The 21,882-nt window shown below is 39.4% G+C and overlaps 2 protein-coding genes across 2 annotated transcripts; both read right to left on the bottom strand.

The window, feature by feature from the left end:
* Window positions 1-3,073: 3,073 nt before the first annotated feature.
* Window positions 3,074-10,076, bottom strand: LOC133327565 (uncharacterized). Its single transcript, XM_061536081.1, has 2 exons — window positions 8,420-10,076; window positions 3,074-3,342 (listed from the first exon to the last, which is right to left on the bottom strand). Exons 1-2 carry the CDS (start codon window positions 10,074-10,076, stop codon window positions 3,074-3,076), a joined length of 1,926 nt encoding a protein of 641 aa, XP_061392065.1.
* Window positions 10,077-12,931: 2,855 nt separating this feature from the next.
* On the bottom strand, window positions 12,932-14,296 carry LOC133327563 (uncharacterized). The gene has a single exon (XM_061536080.1). The coding sequence runs from the start codon at window positions 14,294-14,296 to the stop codon at window positions 12,932-12,934; it is 1,365 nt and encodes a 454-aa protein (XP_061392064.1).
* Window positions 14,297-21,882: the final 7,586 nt, after the last annotated feature.

The following is a 21,882-nucleotide window of genomic DNA, read 5'->3' as shown; positions in this document are numbered from 1 at the left end:
AAAAATATTCTTTAAAAAATCCACGCCTCTTCTAAAGCTACTTGAAAAAATATTCTTTAAAAAATCCACGCCTCTTCTAAAGCTACTTGAAAAAATATTCTTTAAAAAATCCACGCCTCTTGTGTGGCTACTTGAAAAAATATTCTTTAAAAAATCCACGCCTCTTGTGAGGCTACTTGAAAAAATATTCTTTAAAAAATCCACGCCTCTTCTAAAGCTACTTGAAAAAATATTCTTTAAAAAATCCACGCCTCTTCTAAAGCTACTTGAAAAAATATTCTTTAAAAAATCCACGCCTCTTCTAAAGCTACTTGAAAAAATATTCTTTAAAAAATCCACGCCTCTTGTGAGGCTACTTGAAAAAATATTCTTTAAAAAATCCCCGCCTCTTGTGAGGCTACTTGAAAAAATATTCTTTAAAAAATCCACGCCTCTTGTGAGGCTACTTGAAAAAATATTCTTTAAAAAATCCACGCCTCTTCTAAAGCTACTTGAAGAAATATTCTTTAAAAAATCCACGCCTCTTGTGAGGCTACTTGAAAAAATATTCTTTAAAAAATCCACGCCTCTTGTGAGGCTACTTGAAAAAATATTCTTTAAAAAATCCACGCCTCTTCTAAAGCTACTTGAAAAAATATTCTTTAAAAAATCCACGCCTCTTGTGAGGCTACTTGAAAAAATATTCTTTAAAAAATCCACGCCTCTTGTGAGGCTACTTGAAAAAATATTCTTTAAAAAATCCACGCCTCTTGTGAGGCTACTTGAAAAAATATTCTTTAAAAAATCCACGCCTCTTGTGAGGCTACTTGAAAAAATATTCTTTAAAAAATCCACGCCTCTTGTGAGGCTACTTGAAAAAATATTCTTTAAAAAATCCACGCCTCTTGTGAGGCTACTTGAAAAAATATTCTTTAAAAAATCCACGCCTCTTGTGAGGCTACTTGAAAAAATATTCTTTAAAAAATCCACGCCTCTTGTGAGGCTACTTGAAAAAATATTCTTTAAAAAATCCACGCCTCTTGTGAGGCTACTTGAAAAAATATTCTTTAAAAAATCCACGCCTCTTGTGAGGCTACTTGAAAAAATATTCTTTAAAAAATCCACGCCTCTTGTGAGGCTACTTCAAAAAATATTTATTAAAAAATCCACGCCTCTTGTGAGGCTACTTGAAAAAATATTCTTTAAAAAATCAACGCCTCTGTGGATGGTTAAAAATCCAATAAAATGTGGCCTTCGAGTATTACCTAATCGACCCACCGGACAGGTCAGAATAACAAAGCTGCAAACAATTTTCAAAACAAAAAATATCTGGAACATTTCCGTTATCTTTACCGATTAATTACATTAATGATATCGGCAGTTATTTCCAATTACATGTAAACTCTATATGCCTCCATCACCCCCTCCCACTCCTCTACTAATTGTTTGTTATCTAACACAAAAAATCAAGGTAATGTATAGGCCTCGCTTTAAAAAAATAAGAAGAAGACGATTTTTCCACACAGATAATTGCAATTGAAGTTTATTGCTCCGATTGAAATGGGGCCAAACTGAGGTAACTTACAGCTCGAAGTTGATGTGTAATCGATAAGTCATGGTAACTAATTACAAGTATTTAACAACAACAATAATAATAATACAATAGTAAATAGGCCTAATTTTTGGAGTATTGCATGAAAACATCAATGAATAGTGGTGACTGAATGAAGTTATTAGGAGCATCCGCATGACGGTGGGCATGATATATGAACATGGGCCGGACATGATTTTACAAAGGGTCTACGTTTTAGGTGGCCATTGATTTTAAATATTCCCATTAAATAATTTTAACTATAACATCGCCATCAAGATTCGAACTCGGTAGCTGCTCATAAATATATCTTCACAACAAATAGTTTTTCAATAATAATTATTGAAGTCAAAACTTTTATTTTACGATTTGTCGGTCATTTTTTGGTGAAATATTTTGTTAATGATTTATTTCTGTTTATTTTTATGCGCCAGTTATTCAATAAAAACAGACACAAACATTAATGTTTGTTGTTAAATGGCTCGCGTCAAGTCATCAACACAAATCAATTAAATATATAACTCAAATCGTATGACATAACTACTTATTAATGATTTGACATTTTTTTTTTTGAAATCGTAACGGCAGTTTTCTTATAATCAACAACTATTGTTATGACAATTTAAAGATCATTAAATTTTGGAGCGGGGTGGGTCACATTTTCAAATCGCACCATATGTTACTAATAATAATAGAAGGTATTTTCAAGCACCCACAGATGAGGCGTGGATTTTTTAAGGAATATTTTTTCAAGTAGAGCGGGGTGTGTCACATTTTCAAGCACCCACAGATGAGCGGGGTGGGTCACATTTTCAAGCACCCACAGATGAGGCGTGGATTTTTTAAGGAATATTTTTTCTAGTACCCTTTAAGGCGTGGATTTTTTAAAGAAAATTTTTTCTAGTACCCTTTAAGGCGTGGATTTTTTAAAGAAAATTTTTTCTAGTACCCTTTAAGGCGTGGATTTTTTAAAGAATATTTTTTCTAGTACCCTTTAAGGTGTGGAGTTTTTAAAGAATATTTTTTCTAGTGCCCTAGCGTGGATTTTTTAAAGAATATTTTTTCTAGTACCCTTTAAGGCGTGGATTTTTTAAAGAATATTTTTTCTAGTACCCTTTAAGGCGTGGATTTTTTAAAGAATATTTTTTCTAATACCCTTTAAGGCGTGGATTTTTTAAAGAATATTTTTTCAATTGGCCTCTGAGGCGTGTAGCTTAGAAAGAATATTTTTTCAATTGGCCTCTGAGGCGTGTAGCTTAGAAAGAATATTTTTTCAATTGGCCTCTGAGGCGTGTAGCTTAGAAAGAATATTTTTTCAATTGGTCTCTGAGGCGTGTAGCTTAGAAAGAATATTTTTTCAATTGGTGTCTGAGGCGTGTAGCTTGGAAAGAATATTTTTTCAATCTCTTAATAAAGAAAATTCTTAATTAATTTAAATTTTCACAACATATCAATTTTTTACTCAAATCAAATACACAAATTCAAATTGTTTACACATATTGCTTAAGCTAATGTTGGTGGATTTTCTGGTTTCTTCCATACCCAGTTGGGCCATGGAATGCAGGCCTTCAACAAATGCATATAGGCGGTATCCTTGGGGCAATCCTTTTCCACAGCGTTTTCATTCAATTTTTCACAGAACCAATATTTTGATGGATCCCAATGATGAGGATAGGTTTGGCCAACTTCTGAGGGGTCACGGCAGGCCGATTGGCCAGCAATGGCGTTGACGGCAACAACGGCCAATGAGGCGAGCAAAGCCAAACAGATTACTACAATAATTACAAAAATATTAAAATATTATTTTTTTAGAAATCAAAAATATTGTTTCTTACAGAATTTCATTGTTAAGCCCGTTGAGTTTAGAAAATTTTCTAAATTGAGATTCACATTCACTTGCAAATATATGGTGGGCTTTTATAGCAGGGACACACCCTTTTAACTTTCTATTTTTTATCAAAGATAAATTAACTGATTTCTTTTTACCATTTCTATTAATTGGTAATTAATTAAGAACATTTTATTTGATGTTACAATTAAATTACTGATAGGAGTCGAACATCATGTCAATGGTATCTGCCGTTAGTGATGCGTTTTTTTGTTTCGTTTATCAGTGCAGTAAATTTTACACACGAAAGAGAAGGTTATGATAAAGATCATATTGGTCACAATGGAAGCACTTAAACACACATGTGCAGAGGTATGATGAATCATCGGTAACCGATATATTTTTGGTTACATTACTAAGTAAATAGGGGTAATTCTCAGAATCGTTGTATGATCCTAAAGATTCTACTATACCTAATTAACAGCATATTACTAGAAAAATCTATACCAGGCCGAACTTTTGTGCATTCAAAAGCTCTTGAACTATGTTTTTTGGGAACTATGTTATTGCAGGATGATGTGGTGGTAGTTTGTTCATGCTCTGAAAAAATAATGTTCCAAATTACAGACACTCAGGTTGCTAAACTGATGTAGAAACTTCAATATACCGAATTAAACGGGACATTTTTATTGAGGCTATTTTGAAACCTATATTGAATAATTTCTGGAAATAAGTTTGTTTATACCAATATGCCGAATTATAACCACTTCGATGAGAAAATTCGGTTAAAAACTTTATAATACCGAAATGGGATGGGAGGCTTTTATGTCAGGACTATATCAAAGGGTGACTTTGGGGGATGATAGATACCAAGCAACGGCTCGGATTGGTTTTAACATGGCGAAGCCCAGGCTACTCTTGGTCCCTCTTTCATCTCAATTCTGGACACTGATCTCCTCGCGGTGTCACATGCGGTAGCTACTTCCGTTGAAACAGTGAGCGGATATGTGCCGCCGAGTTCACCCATAAGAACTATAAGAAAAAGGGTTGAAGCGTTGGGTTAGTTGCCCACAAATCGATCCTACATCTTGAAGACCCTCACACACGTATAAAGGAACACGATCCGCGAATCTGCGCAGTTTTCGATTTGGCGGATTTATTCAGGAAGTACAAAGGCGATATTATTGCCTTAAAGGAAATGCGATGGAAAGGCATAAGAACTATAAAAAAGATTGAAGCGTTGGGTTAGTTGCCCACAAATCCCCCAATGTTGATGACCCTCACAAACGTATAAAGGAACACGATCGGCGAATCTGCCCAGTTTTCGCTTTGGTGGATTTATTCAAGAAGTACAAAGCCGCTATTATTGCCTAAAAGGAAATGCGATGGAAAGGGACTGTCGACGGTAAATCAGTTGATTACGCCCTGCATTATAGCTGCGGATTTATGGTTAATAGCGAATGAGCGGATTGCTGTTATCCGTATAAAAGCCAAGTTCTTATACATCAGTCTCATTTGCGCCCATGCTCCGGCGGAAGACATAAATTAACAGACCAATGGCATTTTTACGAGCGCCTAGAAACAGCATATGACTGCTTCCCTGGCCATGACATTAAAATTCTGCTAGGAGATTTTAATGCAAAAATCGGAAGGGAAAATGTCTTTGGCCACACTGTCGGAAAATTCTGCCTCTATGAAGAAACATCAGACAACGGAATGGGGTTGATTGACTTCGCGCCAGCAAAAAACATGGTAGTTAGCAGCACTCGATTTTAAACATGTCGATATACACAAGCCACCTGGATTTCTCCTGATCAATTTGATTTCTCGTTGCTTTTGATCGATCCGAGGAGCGAATATCGATACGGACCACTATCCTGTAGCAGACAAGGTTCGCAATCGCCTTAATGTTGCAGCAAAGGTGCTATCTAATGTAACACGGAAATTCGACGTCGAAAGCTGCAAACACAACAGATATCAGAAGCTTACTCTGCTCAACTTACCGACTTGCTTGACGAAAGCACTCCCTGTCCCGATAATAATATAGAAGAACAATGGCAAAGAATTACCCACCCCCTACAAACTGCAGCAAAAACAACACATGGGTACCAAAAACCAGCGTCAAGAAACGCATGGTACGATCAGGAGTGTCGTAATGCTACCGATGTGAGAAACACAGCGTAAAGGCAACCCAGCAAACAGTAGCAACACGCAATGCCAGAGAGAATTATTGGTATTTTCAAAAGAAAGAACAAAAAAAGCGTGAGCAAATCGAGATGTAAAGGAGTCAGAATGAAGTCCAAAAATTTTACCAAAGAGTAAATCCTCCTGCAGGGGTGAAGAAGGGGACCTGGTGACACATGCAGACAGCGTGTTGAGAATCTGGAAGCAGCATTTTGAAAAGCTTCTGGTATCAAATAATGATATGAAGAAGATACCCCAGAACCAATATTAGAGTGTATACCACCTAGCCAAGATGAAGCCAGAATAGCAATTAATCGGCTAAAGAACAATAAAGCAGCAGGTATCAATTTATTACCAGCCGAACTATTCATGACCAGTGGTCAGATGCTGGTCAGGAGCATGCACCAGCTGATTAGTACAATTTTCTAGAGGAATGCATTCCCAATGATTGGAACCTCAACAACCTGTTTCCAGTACAAAAAAGTAGGCATGCCGATATGTTACTACTGTAGAGGAAGTGCTGAAAGTTTGTGTGCTGAAAGTGCGGCTGTGTGTGCGGCTTCAGACCTGGCAAATCCACCATTGACCAGATTTTCACTCTACGCTAAACCCTGGAAAAGACCCACGAAAAACACATCGACACATACCACCTATTCGTCGACTTCGACAGTCCTATCGGCTCAGAGGTATTTAAAGCCATGTCTACGTTCGGCATTCGTGCAAAATTAATACGGCTATGCAGGATAACTTTATGTGGCACAAGGTCAGCAGTTAAAGACGGAAAGGACCTGTCGGAGCCCTTCAATACCGAACGAGGTGGTGGCCTCTTGTTTGACCTTTTTATTTTTAACACCCTACTGGAAAAGGTAGTACGAGATGCAAATGTGAACAAACAAGTGAAAAAGCGTTAAGTTCGGCCGGGCCGAACATTGGATACCCTCCACCATAGATATACTAAAAGGTAGTTGAAATGGAAATGTAGGGAAAATACCAAAAAGTGGACCTATACCGACATTTCTACAACCATAATGTGAACCATGTTTCAGAAAATTTTGATTTCATCCAACCTGTGCCTATCTTATTATTCTTCCAAACTTAGTTCAGGTTCGAAAATGTGGACTATCGGTCCAGTCCCTCTGATACCTCCCACACAGGTGCTAGGCCTAAATGCGGGTTATAGTTTATGTATAGTTGATTATCGAGCCTTACGTTCTAACTTTATCTCGATATCCTCCGCAGGTTAAATGATTACGACAGACTCTTAGAATTAAACCCAAAACGCGGAACAAATTAAATAACTATTTTAATATAAAAAAGGGGGTTATATGGGGACTACCCCAAAAAGGGGGCGAATATAAATAATTTTTGGTAGGGAGATTTGTTACCATATACGACTACAAAATACCAAATTGCAGCGAATTGGGTTGATAAACGCGCTCAAGAACCCCAAAATACCGAATATTGGGGGTACCCTTATATGGGGGTACCCGAAAAAATGGACCTATATTCATAATTTTTTGTGGAGAAATTTGGTACCTATTAAGAACTCAAAATACTAAATTACAGCCAATTCGATGTAAAAATACAAAATAAAACCCTCAACATACTGAAAGTTAGAAGGTGCCGTTATATGGGGGCTACCAGAAAAAGTGGCCTATATTTTAATTTTTTGTGGAAACATTTAGTACCCAATAAGAACCCAATGTAGAAAATTTCAGCGAATTCGGTTGAAAAACGCGTTCAAGAACCCAAAAATACCGAAAATTGGGGGATACCCTTATATGGGAGCTATGCCTAAACGAGGACCGATATATCCCATCTTCGAACTTGACCTGCCTGCAGACAAAAGACAACCCTATGCCGAATTTCAGCACCCTATCTCAATTCCTTCAGAAGATAGCGTGATTACAACAGACGGACGGACGGATATTTTACCCTGATCAAGAATATATATACTTTATAGGGTCGGAAATGAATATTTCGATGAGTTACAAACGGAATGACAAAATTAATATACCCTCCATACAATGGTGGAGGGTATAAAAATGGCACGCCGCACATCAAACAGCATGTGTCACTCGCCTACGACGACATCGAAATAACAGGTCGAACATTGCGAGCGCTAACAGTCATCTTTGAACGAATTGAGAAGGAGTCTGCTAAAGTGGGACTGACAGTAAAGACCAACCTGATGATATCAAAGCGCAAGACGTCCAGTAGACTCGCATCAACTTTTGAACATGAAAACTACAGCTTCGAGGTAGTGATCGATTTTATATACCTCGGTACCTCCATAAAGAAAACAAATAACATCGGCTTTGAAATCCAGAGGAGACTAATGATGGCCAACGGCTAGGTCATGTTATGGGAATGGATGAGGATACCCCTACTCCAAAGGCATATAATAGCGAGCCAAGTGATGGTTCACGCAGAAGGGGAAGGACACGAATCCGAAGGAAGGATCAAGTAGAAGACAACATCTCGGAACAGGGTCTTTAAAATTGGAAGAAATGCGCAAAAGAACGACGAGCTTGGAAATCTTTTTTTTTGAGCTCGGCTTATGGAGCAACCTTTCTGTCAAAAGCCAGCTAAGTAGGCTCAGGTTCGACTTGGAACAATTTAATAACCTTGTTACTTTTTATTTCTTTCAATAAGAAGCAAAGCGTACATTTTTTATTATAATATTTATTTTGTGCGATGAGTGCAACATAACCACAATTTTACAAATAAAAAAACATTTATTTTATTTTATTACGAAGAGTTCCATTTCACATCTTAATTTTTAAATAAACGCATCAAATTTTCAAAATTTAATTCCAAAATAAACACAAAGATACTAAGACCATAGCCAATGGATAGGATAATCACCATAGCAGATAATGTGTTCACGGTGAGATTTGTCATCTTGCGGTTATCCAATTCCCGCACATAATCAATTTTCATATGATCCTTAATACGGTGAAAAAGATTTTGCCGATAATATTTATAAAGACCACTCTCACGTAGGCGTAAAATAAAGAAATGAAATATTTCCAAAAAATGACTATCGGCACGAAATAGCAATTGCAATGAATAAGGTCCATGACAAACTGTCGAAAGGCTAAAGCGTTTGGGATCCAAATAACGTTGCTGCTCATCAATGGCCACAAATTCCTCCTGGGCAATTAAATACATAAACGAATTATTTAAATGGGACAAATGGTCATAGACATTCTCGTAGGAGGTGCCGATCAATTGATGCGTTTCAGCAATTTTAATATTGAAAAATTTCGTAAAAAATTTAGCATCGAATGATATCATAAGGATAGGTATGTTTTCGGCCAGTATATCCTTCAGGCGATTCGGAGGTCCTTTGAAATAACTTGCCATGAGATAGGAACTTAAATTGCTCGAAAATAATTGGGAAATATAAAGACCCGTAAAGGCAATGGCGATATATAACACGAAGATGCGTAGAAATCTAGAAAGACGTATTCCGCCCAAGGGCTGGAGGGGTACATTGGGTACTGGAATACTCAAGATAATGCAAATAACGTAGAAAGGACGATAACGCTGCCAACCCATTTGCGGATTTTTTCGATGCGAACTATACACGGAGTAAAGGCTCCATATTAGTTCATAAATCACAAAAGAGACCACCACGACCAGACACACCTTCCAATTTATAAAATCCAAAAAGGTTATTTGCTGCTTTTCTGCTTTTGGTATCATTATGCAACGTGAGGTGGAGATAAATGGGTAGCTATAGTCCACACCCGGTCTATAGTTGACAATCGACAGAATGTGAGGCGATATTTCAGATTCTCCACTGCGTATATGTAGATAGATTCGATGTGAATCCAATGCAAATGAATTATTGACTTCTAGTGGGTAAATGTTTAAGGTGACATTTAGCCGGTGCATTAACTCCGCTATAATCCATGCAGCTAGACCATCGGATACATATTTTTGCTTCACTTCATCGAAATAAAATATCGTCGAAGGGTAATCACTTTGTACGGGCATATTTACGGTATAGCCTTTGAAATCTCGTATACCATCCACAATGGGAAACCACAAAGACAAAGGTTCCGAAGTGACATTTACAATTCTCAGTGTGGGATATGGATCCATGGTCAGCATATCACGACCATTTGCAATTACCAATGGTCGTCGCAGCTGATGTTTCCACAGCTGCTCAAATAAAAAACGATTATCATGGGGTGAGGTAAAGGTGTGCAGGAGATAAATTGTAAAGCAGGTTCTACGATGACGTGTCGCCATTGCTGTGGACTCCAAAACTCGATCATACACGCTATGCATTAATGTCAATACCAAAGCATTACTTTTTATATCGGTCATATTGTACAGGGGAGTTTTCACATCTACATCCTGCATGGTGAGTTTGGGGAAATGTTGGAAATAGCCTTTCTTCTCATATAATTCACGTAAAATTTCCCGGGCCAAATGGCGATGTTGCAATTTCCATTTGTAGATAATAAATAACGAAGTCATATTCCAAAATTCACCAATTTTATTAATCTGAGCAGCTACCTCTCCAGGTTGGTATACATTTCTTTCAGCGATTCGTTTTTGAGATTTATATTTATTGGCGTTGGGAAATTGTTCGGTGCAGAGACAATATGTTGCCAATATTATTAGAATATTGCAATTCATAGCGGATCGAATGACAAAAATTATTTCTTTATAACTTCAACTTTTAATTTGGAATGAAATACACAGCGAGTAGCATATTTTCGATGACCACAAGTAACAACTGTGGTTACATTTTGGATTTATTTAATTACAACTTTGAGAGAGTAAATACGTAATTGATGACATTTTTATATTTGAGGATAAATAGCAGCCAACCTGTACCCTATGGAAATTCCTTTTTTGCAATCTACTGCAAATAGAGCGTAGCATTGTAGGGGGTAAACAAATGTTGGATTCGAAAATGACAATTGTTTTTGATATACAGTATCTGGATGTTTGTGTGAGTTCCTGTCATTTGGCCTACCTCACAGTGGCTGAACCACAGCGCCGTAGTGCTGTACCAATTGGAGAGCATGCAGACGGCACACTCTCCCCTTGGTGAGGGGCGAAACCACACCCCGCGAATCAGGAGGTCACACCAACTGCCTGGTTGGATCGACAGATCCAGGGGCACCTGACACCCGTGATATGGAAAACCTCCGATCAGGCTCGAGACCGAAGCCTCTTCCAGTTTGAGAGAAGTTCGGGCTGGTATCCCAATACATAAATAAACGACACAAAATACTACGCGTCTGCAGCAGTAAATCACGGCTCGCAGCAACACCACAAGCGGCAAGCAGAAACATCGCCACTGACAGAAACAACGACGAAAACGGACGAGAAAAATTAACATGCTGTCTTCACGGATTGCACCAAGGGCCCAAGGGACCGCGGCAACGGACAACACAACACACAATCAAGAAAACTGTCCTCACGGGCAGCCTTCACGACATCCACGCAACACAAGTACACTTATGAAGGCCCTCGATGAACAGCAACCAGATATTCCCCAACCGCCACACCCACCACCATTCGGTGTAACCAACAAAGCCAACTTGCACAGAGGCTACCCAAAAGGACCACCTCCACTAAGTACCGTACTTCTCTTAAGAGCTTCACGAGGTAAGCTACTTAAACAACGAAGGATCCGACCCGTCTTCAAGAACCCTTCTGAAACCTCCCACCCCTCCCCTAAACCTGTAATGTCTTCATAGTAGCAGCATTCCGTCAGTATATGCTTCCAGTCTTCAGTCATCCCGCACCAATCAACAACGCACTCCTGCCGGATAGTGCTGTACCGCCTACTATCCCCATCCACCAGATCAGAAGGTCTGAGCCAATCATTCTCATCCAGGTATAAGCAAACCACGCTTATACTTGATAGCTCTACATCTCACCTCAAGATTTAGCGGCACGACGCCAAACAGCGTCTTGCAACAGCATTCCGTCAGTATATGCTTCCAGTCTTCAGTCATCCCGCACCAATCAACAACGCACTCCCGACATATAGTGCTGTACCGCCTACTATCCCCATCCACCAGATCAGAAGGTCTGAGCCAATCATTCTCATCCAAGTATAAGCAAACAACGCTTATACTTGATAGCTCTACATCTCACCTCAAGATTTAGCAGCACGACGCCAAACAGCGTCTTACAACGCCTCTTTGGAAACATGCTGACGTGACGACCTGCTGAAACGAAAGGAGCTTCTTCTGCCCTAAGACAGTCTAGACAGTTTTGTCCATATGGGCGAAGCATAAGTTGCACAGGCAACAAAGAACACACTCAATCGGTCCGCAAGACACGCTTGATGGTCCCAACGACCGCTGTCAGCTTCTTCTTCAACCGATTAAAGTGAGCAAGGAAATTCAACGACTTGGACACCGTTATTCCGTGATACTTTATTGTACTCGAATTCCTTATGCCGCGTTCACCAGCGCGAATGGAGGGAAGACGGCCAAGCATCCTCTGACCGCCTTCCTCTGCTGCCTATGGACGATGATTGCCATTCTTTTTAGCAAGCCGGCAGAGTGGCCTTCAGTGCCACAGTTCACGTTCTTTATAACAGCGCGTGGCTTATCCGCAACCATGGGTTTTTGGTCCGGGATAGCGCACAGGTTGCTGGCATGTGGACCAGCACACTTCACACACTGTTGAGTTATTCCGTCAGTGGGCAGAAATGTGACAAAAGCGCTGGCAGTTGTAGCACTGGGTCACGCAACGACGCGTGACCCAGTACTCCTACACGGAGTATTCCGCTGAAACGCCATCGAAGATGACGCTATACGGAAGCCGATTCTTCGGAGTGTGAGTATGGTGTTTATCCCACATTACTCCAGCAAGGTTTTCACCTTGCCGAAAGCCTCCAGATTTCGAAACCTCAGGGTGTTCACGTAGCGAACATGTCTTTCAAATGATCTGTCTTGCTGTGGTTTCTCTTGTGGTATGTTTGGGATTACGGGTAGTAATCTTCACTACAGACTGATAAGCATGTGTAGCGTGCTTGCCAAATGTGAGATAAAGCAATGTATGTATCCCCTCCATGTGTTATGGCAGATGGCTTCACGCTCTCTCTCTCTCTCTCTTTCACACATTAGTCTAAGATTGGATAAGTCATATTGTAATACTTAGTTCTTAAGGATCAGTTTTTATTTTAATAAATTAGAGTGTAAATGCCCAAAGACGGAATAAGACGCGATTACACTCCGCGGAGAATATCCGCGTCAACTATACAAATCCCTCGTTTACTACTTTGCCGGTCAAATTATTTTTATTTGATGAAATATTGTGCGCATTAAAAATATAGAGTGTTGAGAATATTTTTTAAAAGTTATTTATTTTCTTAATGAACTTGGACCTCGTTTCGAATATAATTCGATTAAAAATACAACGAAACTAGAGATATAACCTGCCGCCAGAATATATTTCATTGCTGCCAGAGTATTTAATGTGATATTCATATTAATTTTTGTAGTCACATCATTGACCTCTTCCCTTATATAATCAATTTTACCATGTTTCTTGGCCCGTTGAAATAGTGTCTGCATCTGGAATTCAGTAATACCACCTTCACACAGACGAAGTACGAAAAGCTGTAACAACGGCAGGAAATGACTATCGGCCGTCAATTGAAACTGCAGAGGATATGGACCATGACACACATCGGTCAGGATGAAACGTTTGGAGTGCAAGTAACGTTGCTGTTCATCGATGACATCAAATTCAGGACGGGTTATCAGATACATAAAAGAGGTATTAAGCTGTGAACGATGTTGATAGACGGTCTCGTAAGAAGCCTGCACAAAATGTTGCGGATCATCGGTATTAATTTTGAAATGTTTCATAAAGGACTCGGCATCAAATGGCCGCATCATAATCGGTATATTGGAGGAGAGTATTTCCTGTAATGTTGGTGAGGGAGTTTTGAAATAGCTGGCGGTGAGGAATGAAGATAAATTACTGGAGAAGAGCGTAGAACTATAATTACCCGTAAATGTGATCAGAAAGTATAGTAATATAATTCGGATGAATGCTATCGAGCGTAGAGGTTTAAACGAGGGTCTGGGTATTGCTGGCATCGGAATACCCAGAAGAATACAAATTATATAGAATGGACGATAATACTGCAGGGCATTCGATTCTTTTGAACAGTATTCGAGGTAGACATGCCACACAACTGCGTAGATGAGTAGCATAACTGTTAGAAATATGAACAATTTCCAATTCACGAATTTTCGAAAAGCGATGATGTGTTCTCGGCCTAGAGGCATCATTATGCAACGCGTGGTAGTGGTATAGGGATAACTATAATCCAATTCAGGTTCATATTTAACAACTGACATTATGTGTGGGCTTATTTCCATTTCTCCACTTCGTAGCAGCTGACAAATTCGATGTGAATTAAGGAAATATGAGTGGTTATACAGTAAGGGATATACATTCAGGGAGACATTCAAGCGGATCATTAGCTCATTTACAATCCATGATGCCAAGCCGTCGGCTATAAATTTTCCTGTCTTTTCGTCCTTGTAAAAATATGTACTGGGAATATCACTTTGTATTGGCATATTCACGGTATATCCTCGGAAATCCCTAATGCCATCAACTCTGGGAAACCATTCTGCCATAGATTGTAAGGTCACATTCACACTACGCAATGACGGATATGGATCAATGGTAAATATATTTCTTGCATTCATGATAACTAAAGATCTTCTCAGCTGGAATTTCCACAATTGTTGAAATAAATATTCATAATCTTCCGCATAGGTGAGGGTATGTAAGAGATAAATTGATGGAATCGTTCTACGATTACGTGTTAGCATGGCTGTTGTTTTCAAAATATTATCATAAACCGTATGCATTAGGGTTAGCACCAAAGTATTACACCCACGCCTGCGATATCATATAAGGGTTTCTGAACATCCACATCTCTCAACGTCATTCGTAGCATGCGTTCCGAAAAGTTATTCATTTGGTGTAGTTCATTTAGAAAATCCATGGCTAGATGGTTATTTTGCAATTTGCTGTCATAAATAATGACAATTGTTGTCACATTCCAAAATTGCGAAATTTTATTAATCAGTTCCGACATGTTCCTTGGCTGAAAAATCCCCCTTCTTTCAATTGGAATTTCGGATGGTAGAATTTTGTCGAAATTATTGGTTGGTAATTGGTTGGCAAGAAGGAAAAAAGTCGATAATATTAAGAATATTTTAAAATCCATTATCAACATTTTTATGGAAATACACTTCTTAGGTGTTAGTACTTTGGGTTTCGAATAAATAACATTTCAACTTACCTATATGGGTATTGGTGCACCCTATTTGGATGTGTTGTCAAACTGTACTTGATTTTTTAATTATACATTTAATGAACAAATATGTAATTGATGACTCCTGTATATCTGTGCCGAAAAATCAATACCAATGTGTTACAGAAGGTAACTCCATGGGAATTAATTGTTTCCATCTACCCTATGTCAACAAGCGGATAGGAAACATGTAATTGTATAAAGTTAACAATATGAACATGATATGGCTTATTGGATCAAAAACTGTTTCTAAGATCTGCTATAGATAAAATTCTCAAAAGGGTTTCAATAGTTAAACTACCACCAAAGAAGACCTTTGATACTTCATAAAAACATTGTATATGTAAAGATGCAGAAACCATACTTTCCCACTGTTCACGATTTTTGTGGTTTAAATAATTAATGAGTTTGCTCTCAGAAAAGAGACACACTCGAAGAACTAGATTATGCGGATAGTATTTGTCTTTTTACTCACAAGATATCCCAAATGCACTCAAAATTATTAGATTTTGAACCAATAAGTGCGCATCATTGTATTAATGAATAAAGTTTCATTAATGTAAAATTAACGAAATGATTCATAAATACAATGAAACTTCGTCATTGAAGCAATGCAAGTTTTTCATTATTGCAGTGAAAAGCACTCATTAATGCAATGAAATTTCCACATTAACAAAAGACAAACTTTCATTAATGCAATGAAAAGCATTCATTGAAATTTAATGAAACTATTTCCCCAAAGCTGTGAAAAACATGCATTAATGCAATGAAACTATTTCATTATATAACAATTATACAAATTTTCCCTAAAATTTCATAGGATTTGGGTGCGTACTTGCTTGCAGCAGACAGAATTTTGCGTATCATTTCAATATTCTTACTGTATTCTACTGTAATTAATACAATGAAACATCTTCATTGAAGCAATGAAACTTCTACATTAATTAAATGACAAACGTTCATAAATGCAATGGAACTTTTTCATCTATGCTATGTGCAGCAGACAGAATTTTGCGTATCATTTCAATATTCACATATGTTACTGTAATTAATGCAATGAAACGTCTTCGTTGATGCAATGAAACTTTTTCATCAATACAATGAAAAACATTCATGAATGCAATGAAATTTCTACATTAATAAAATTACAAACATTCATTAATGCAATGAAAAACATTCATTAATGCAATGAAACTTCATCATTGCATAATAATTAACACAATTTTCCCTTAATTTTCATATACTGTTATAAAAATAAATAGTTTCGTAGCGTAAAAAAAACTTTCATTATATTAATGAAACCGGTTCCTTGATACAACGTAACATAGAGCTATGGAACCCAACAAGCCAATGAATACCATAAAAACACCTGGTGACAAACAAGAACTAAGACAACATAACCATAGGTTTTTATGTAGGAGTTGACTTTCTTTGGGGAGATTTGAAAAAGTATTACGATTTAAAAAGTTTGGATGAAATCAGACATTTCATTACTTTTATATTGGTTTAACAAATTTTCAAGAAGTTGGCACCCTATGGGGAATCAATCAACGAGTCTAATCTTGTAGCTTGATCTATGAAAGGGGAATATATTTTAACATGTGGAAATTTTGAATGAAATTGGATATTCCGTTCCCTCTTTACAAGTTTTCAAAATGTTAAACCCTTTGTGGGGGAGGTATTAGAAAGAGTGGACCGATAAGTCCTATCTTAAAACATTATACAGGCATTGTTACAATACTAGGTTACCTGCATCTCTGCTATAGGATGAAGAATATCTCCAGCTTTCCTATAGGAAGGAGAATACCTCCAGCTCTTTCAATAGAAGACGAATACCTGCAGCTCTTCCATAGGAAGAAGAAGGCCTTCAGTTCTCCTCTAGGAAGAAGACCTCCAGCTCTCATATAGGTAGAAGAATACATGCAGCTCTTCCACAGAAAGAAGAATACCTGCAGCTCTTCCACAGGAATAAGAATACCCGCAGCTCTGCTATAGGATGAAGAATACCTGCAGCTCTCCTATAGGAAGGAGAATATCTCCAGCTCTTTCAAAGGAAGAAGAATACCTGCAGCTCTTCCACAGGAAGAAGAATACCTACAGTTCTCCTCTAGGAAGAAGACCTCCAGCTCTCCTATAGGAAGAAGAATACCTGCAGCTCTTCCGCAGCAAGAAGACTCCTGCGGCTTTTCCACAGGAAGAAGAAATCGTGCAGCTCTTTCTCAAGAAGAATACCTGCAGTTCTTCTATAGGAGGAAGAATACCTTCAGCTCTCCTATATGAAGAAGAATATCTCCAGCTCTTCCATAGGAAGAAGAATACCTGCAGCTCTTCCACAAAAAGAAGAGTACCTACAGTTCTCCTCTAGGAAGAAAAACGTCCAGCTCTCACATAGGGAGAAAAATATGCAGCATGCAGCTCTTCCATAGGAAGAAGAATAACTGCAGCTCTTCCATAGGAAGAAGAATAACTGCAGCTCTTCCATAGGAAGAAGAATACCTGCAGCTCTTCCATAGGAAGAAGAATACCTGCAGCTTTTCCACAGAAAGAAGAATACCTGAAGTTCATCCCCAGCACTCCTATAGCAAGAACATTGCATGCAGCTTTCCTATAGGAAGAAAAATACCTCAAGGTCTCCCATTGGATGAAGAAGATATCCAGGTCTTCCATAAGAGGAAGAATACCAGCAGCAGGTCCTTCATAGGAAAAAGAATACCTGCAGCTCTCCTATGGGAAGGAGAATACCTCCAGCTCTTCCAAAGGAAGTGGAAATTTTGAATGAAATTGGATATTCCGTTACCTCTTTACAAGATTTCAAAATGTTGACCCTTTGTGGGGGTGGTATTAGAAAGAGTGGACCGATAAGTCCTATCTTAAAACATTATACAGGCATTGTTACAATATTAGGTTGTGCAAATTCTGCACTTGGTATTGATTGTATACCACCTAGCCAAGAGAGGGTCAGAATTGAAGAATAATATAGCAGCAGGTACCGATGGAGACAAGGAGACAAGACGATATGTGTCACCTACAGACGTATAAGTCTTCTTTCCTTCGTACATAAAGTGATATCCAGCGTACTGTGTGAACGACTGAAGACAATGGTTAATGACATTAGTCGATCTTATAAATGCGGCTTCAGAATTGGCAAATCCACTATAAACCAGATTTTCACACTGCGCCAAATACTGGAAAAGACACATTCCACCTTTTCGTCGACTATAAATTCGCATTCGACAGCCCTATCCGTTCAGAGGTGTTTAAAGCCATGCCTTTGGCAATCCTGCAAAATTAATACGGTTATGCAGGATAACTCTAAGTGACACAAGGTTAGCAGTTTAAAGTCGAAAGGACCTCTCGGAGCCCTTCAATACCGAATGAGCATTCAGACAAGGTGACAGTTTTTCGTATGACCTTTTTAACATACTGCTGGAAAAGGTCGTACGAGAAATACGAACGTACGAACGAATTGAGAAGGAGTCTGTCTAAGTGGGACTGGCAGTAAATGGCGAGAAAACCAAGCTGATGGTATCAACGCGCAAGACGTCCAGTAGACTCAGACCAATTGTGGAACCCTGAAAACTACAGCTTTGAGGTAGTGAATTATTTTATATACATCGGTGCCGCCATGAACAATTCTAATAATATCAGCTTAGAAATCCGGAGGAGAATAGTCTTGGCCAACAGATGCTACTATGGGGCCCTCCGGGCCGCCCCCCTGCGTACGTCCCTGGTCTACGTAAGCAATTCAGAAACAATGCCACCTCTCGCCAGATCAAGCTCACACTCTACAAGATACTTACTTGGATACTTACGCAAGCTCTTGGAATGTTTGACGCATTCGACAGCCCTATCCGTTCAGAGGTGTTTAGAGCCATGCCTTTGGCAATCCTGCAAAATTAATACGGTTATGCAGGATAACTCTAAGTGACACAAGGTTAGCAGTTTAAAGTCGAAAGGACCTCTCGGAGCCCTTCAATACCGAATGAGCATTCAGACAAGGTGACAGTTTTTCGTATGACCTTTTTAACATACTGCTGGAAAAGGTCGTACGAGAAGCAAATGTGAACAGAAATGGCACTCGGTACACCAAACAGCATATGTTGCTCGCCTATGCCGGCGACATCGGTCGAACATTGCGAGCGGTAACAGCCACCTTCGAACGAATTGAGAAGGAGTCTGTCTGTTTAAAGTTGAAAGGACCTCTCGGAGCCCTTCAATACCGAATGAGCATTCAGACAAGGTGACAGTTTTTCGTATGACCTTTTTAACATACTGCTGGAAAAGGTCGTACGAGAAGCAAATGTGAACAGAAATGGCACTCGGTACACCAAACAGCATATGTTGCTCGCCTATGCCGGCGACAGCAGTCGAACATTGCGAGCGGTAACAGCCACCTTCGAACGAATTGAGAAGGAGTCTGTCTAAGTGGGACTGGCAGTAAATGGCGAGAAAACCAAGCTTATGGTATCAACGCGCAAGACGTCCAGTAGACTCAGACCAATTGTGGAACCCTGAAAACTACAGCTTTGAGGTAGTGAATTATTTTATATACATCGGTGCCGCCATGAACAATTCTAATAATATCAGCTTAGAAATCCGGAGGAGAATAGTCTTGGCCAACAGATGCTACTATGGTCTACGTAAGCAATTCAGAAACAAGGCCACCTATCGCCAGATCAAGTTCACGCTCTACAAGGCACTCGGTACACCAAACAGCATATGTTGCTCGCCTATGCCGGCGACATCGGTCGAAAATTGCGAGCGGTAACAGCCACCTTCGAACGAATTGAGAAGGAGTCTGTCTAAGAGGGACTGACAGTAAATGGCGAGAAAACCAAGCTGATGAAAAAATTCTCTGTTGCAAACATAAATTTACTGTGGAAAAATTCATTTCGGGGGGGGCCCGGGCCCTCCGGGCCGCCCCCCTGCGTACGTCCCTGGTCTACGTAAGCAATTCAGAAACAATGCCACCTCTCGCCAGATCAAGCTCACACTCTACAAGATACTTACTTGGATACTTACGCAAGCTCTTGGAATGTTTGACGCATTCGACAGCCCTATCCGTTCAGAGGTGTTTAGAGCCATGCCTTTGGCAATCCTGCAAAATTAATACGGTTATGCAGGATAACTCTAAGTGACACAAGGTTAGCAGTTTAAAGTCGAAAGGACCTCTCGGAGCCCTTCAATACCGAATGAGCATTCAGACAAGGTGACAGTTTTTCGTATGACCTTTTTAACATACTGCTGGAAAAGGTCGTACGAGAAGCAAATGTGAACAGAAATGGCACTCGGTACACCAAACAGCATATGTTGCTCGCCTATGCCGGCGACATCGGTCGAACATTGCGAGCGGTAACAGCCACCTTCGAACGAATTGAGAAGGAGTCTGTCTGTTTAAAGTTGAAAGGACCTCTCGGAGCCCTTCAATACCGAATGAGCATTCAGACAAGGTGACAGTTTTTCGTATGACCTTTTTAACATACTGCTGGAAAAGGTCGTACGAGAAGCAAATGTGAACAGAAATGGCACTCGGTACACCAAACAGCATATGTTGCTCGCCTATGCCGGCGACAGCAGTCGAACATTGCGAGCGGTAACAGCCACCTTCGAACGAATTGAGAAGGAGTCTGTCTAAGTGGGACTGGCAGTAAATGGCGAGAAAACCAAGCTTATGGTATCAACGCGCAAGACGTCCAGTAGACTCAGACCAATTGTGGAACCCTGAAAACTACAGCTTTGAGGTAGTGAATTATTTTATATACATCGGTGCCGCCATGAACAATTCTAATAATATCAGCTTAGAAATCCGGAGGAGAATAGTCTTGGCCAACAGATGCTACTATGGTCTACGTAAGCAATTCAGAAACAAGGCCACCTATCGCCAGATCAAGTTCACGCTCTACAAGGCACTCGGTACACCAAACAGCATATGTTGCTCGCCTATGCCGGCGACATCGGTCGAAAATTGCGAGCGGTAACAGCCACCTTCGAACGAATTGAGAAGGAGTCTGTCTAAGAGGGACTGACAGTAAATGGCGAGAAAACCAAGCTGATGAAAAAATTCTCTGTTGCAAACATAAATTTACTGTGAAAAAATTCATTTCGGGGGGGCCCGGGCCCTCCGGGCCGCCCCCCTGCGTACGTCCCTGGTCTACGTAAGCAATTCAGAAACAAGGCCACCTCTCGCCAGATCAAGCTCACACTCTACAAGATACTTACTTGGATACTTACGCAAGCTCTTGGAATGTTTGAAAGAAAAAATCGCCGAAAGATCTATGAGCCGATCTGCGTCAGCGGTGAATATCCCGTCGAATGAACCATGAGCTGTACCATCTAGGGATAGTCGAGCGTAAAAGTCGTCTTTTAGTCTTTTCGATTTTTCCAACTGACCAAAGCGTCGACGTTTCGATACTGTCAAACCTGTTCAAAATCGATTGTCGATTTTTAACGACTAATGAAAAAAAGACTAAAATTTTAATTTTTTACATGAATTGTTGTCAACAGAGAGAAAACAAATTCTGGAATGTGTAATTTGTTGGTAATTGGGGCTTTGTGATATTAAACAAAGTAATTATGAAAAAAATCTAAAGTCGATCTTGAAAAGCCGACTTGGCGATTCTCTCAAAGATCAAATATCGACTGCGACTTGTAGACTTTTTAATACAAAAAGTAGAGTAATCGATTAGTCGAAATTCGATTTAATTATCCATAGTTCCATTTATTCTCGGACATCGACATAGTCAGACATATCGAACTGCAGCGACTACGTTGGCTAGGTCATGTTAGGAGAATGGATGTCCCAGCTCAAAAAAGCGAGTTCCGGCATATAAAAGCGAGCCAAGTGATGGTTCACACAGAAGGGGAAGACCACGAATTCAATGGAAAGATCAAGTGGAAGGCATCTTCTCGGGACATGGTATTACAAATTGGATGAGCGGCGCACAAGACCGACGCAACTGTAAATCTTTTTTA

The sequence above is a fragment of the Musca vetustissima genome, unplaced genomic scaffold, assembly GCF_032173495.1.
Source record: "Musca vetustissima isolate MV318-11 ecotype Yass unplaced genomic scaffold, APGP_CSIRO_Mvet_v1 utg23361, whole genome shotgun sequence".
Classification (NCBI taxonomy): Eukaryota; Metazoa; Arthropoda; class Insecta; order Diptera; family Muscidae; genus Musca; species Musca vetustissima.
This window is presented reverse-complemented; position numbering and strand designations above follow the sequence as displayed.

What these genes read in the sequence shown, in the direction of transcription:
- LOC133327565 (XM_061536081.1), bottom strand. Translation starts at nt 10,076, where the DNA reads ATGACTTCGTTATTTATTATCTACAAATGGAAATTGCAACATCGCCAT. An exon ending in ATCCATTGGCTATGGTCTTA is followed by an intron (nt 3,343 to 8,419) that starts GTATCTTTGTGT and finishes TAATTATTGTAG; the next exon opens with TAATCTGTTTGGCTTTGCTC.
- LOC133327563 (XM_061536080.1), bottom strand. Translation starts at nt 14,296, where the DNA reads ATGAATGCAAGAAATATATTTACCATTGATCCATATCCGTCATTGCGT.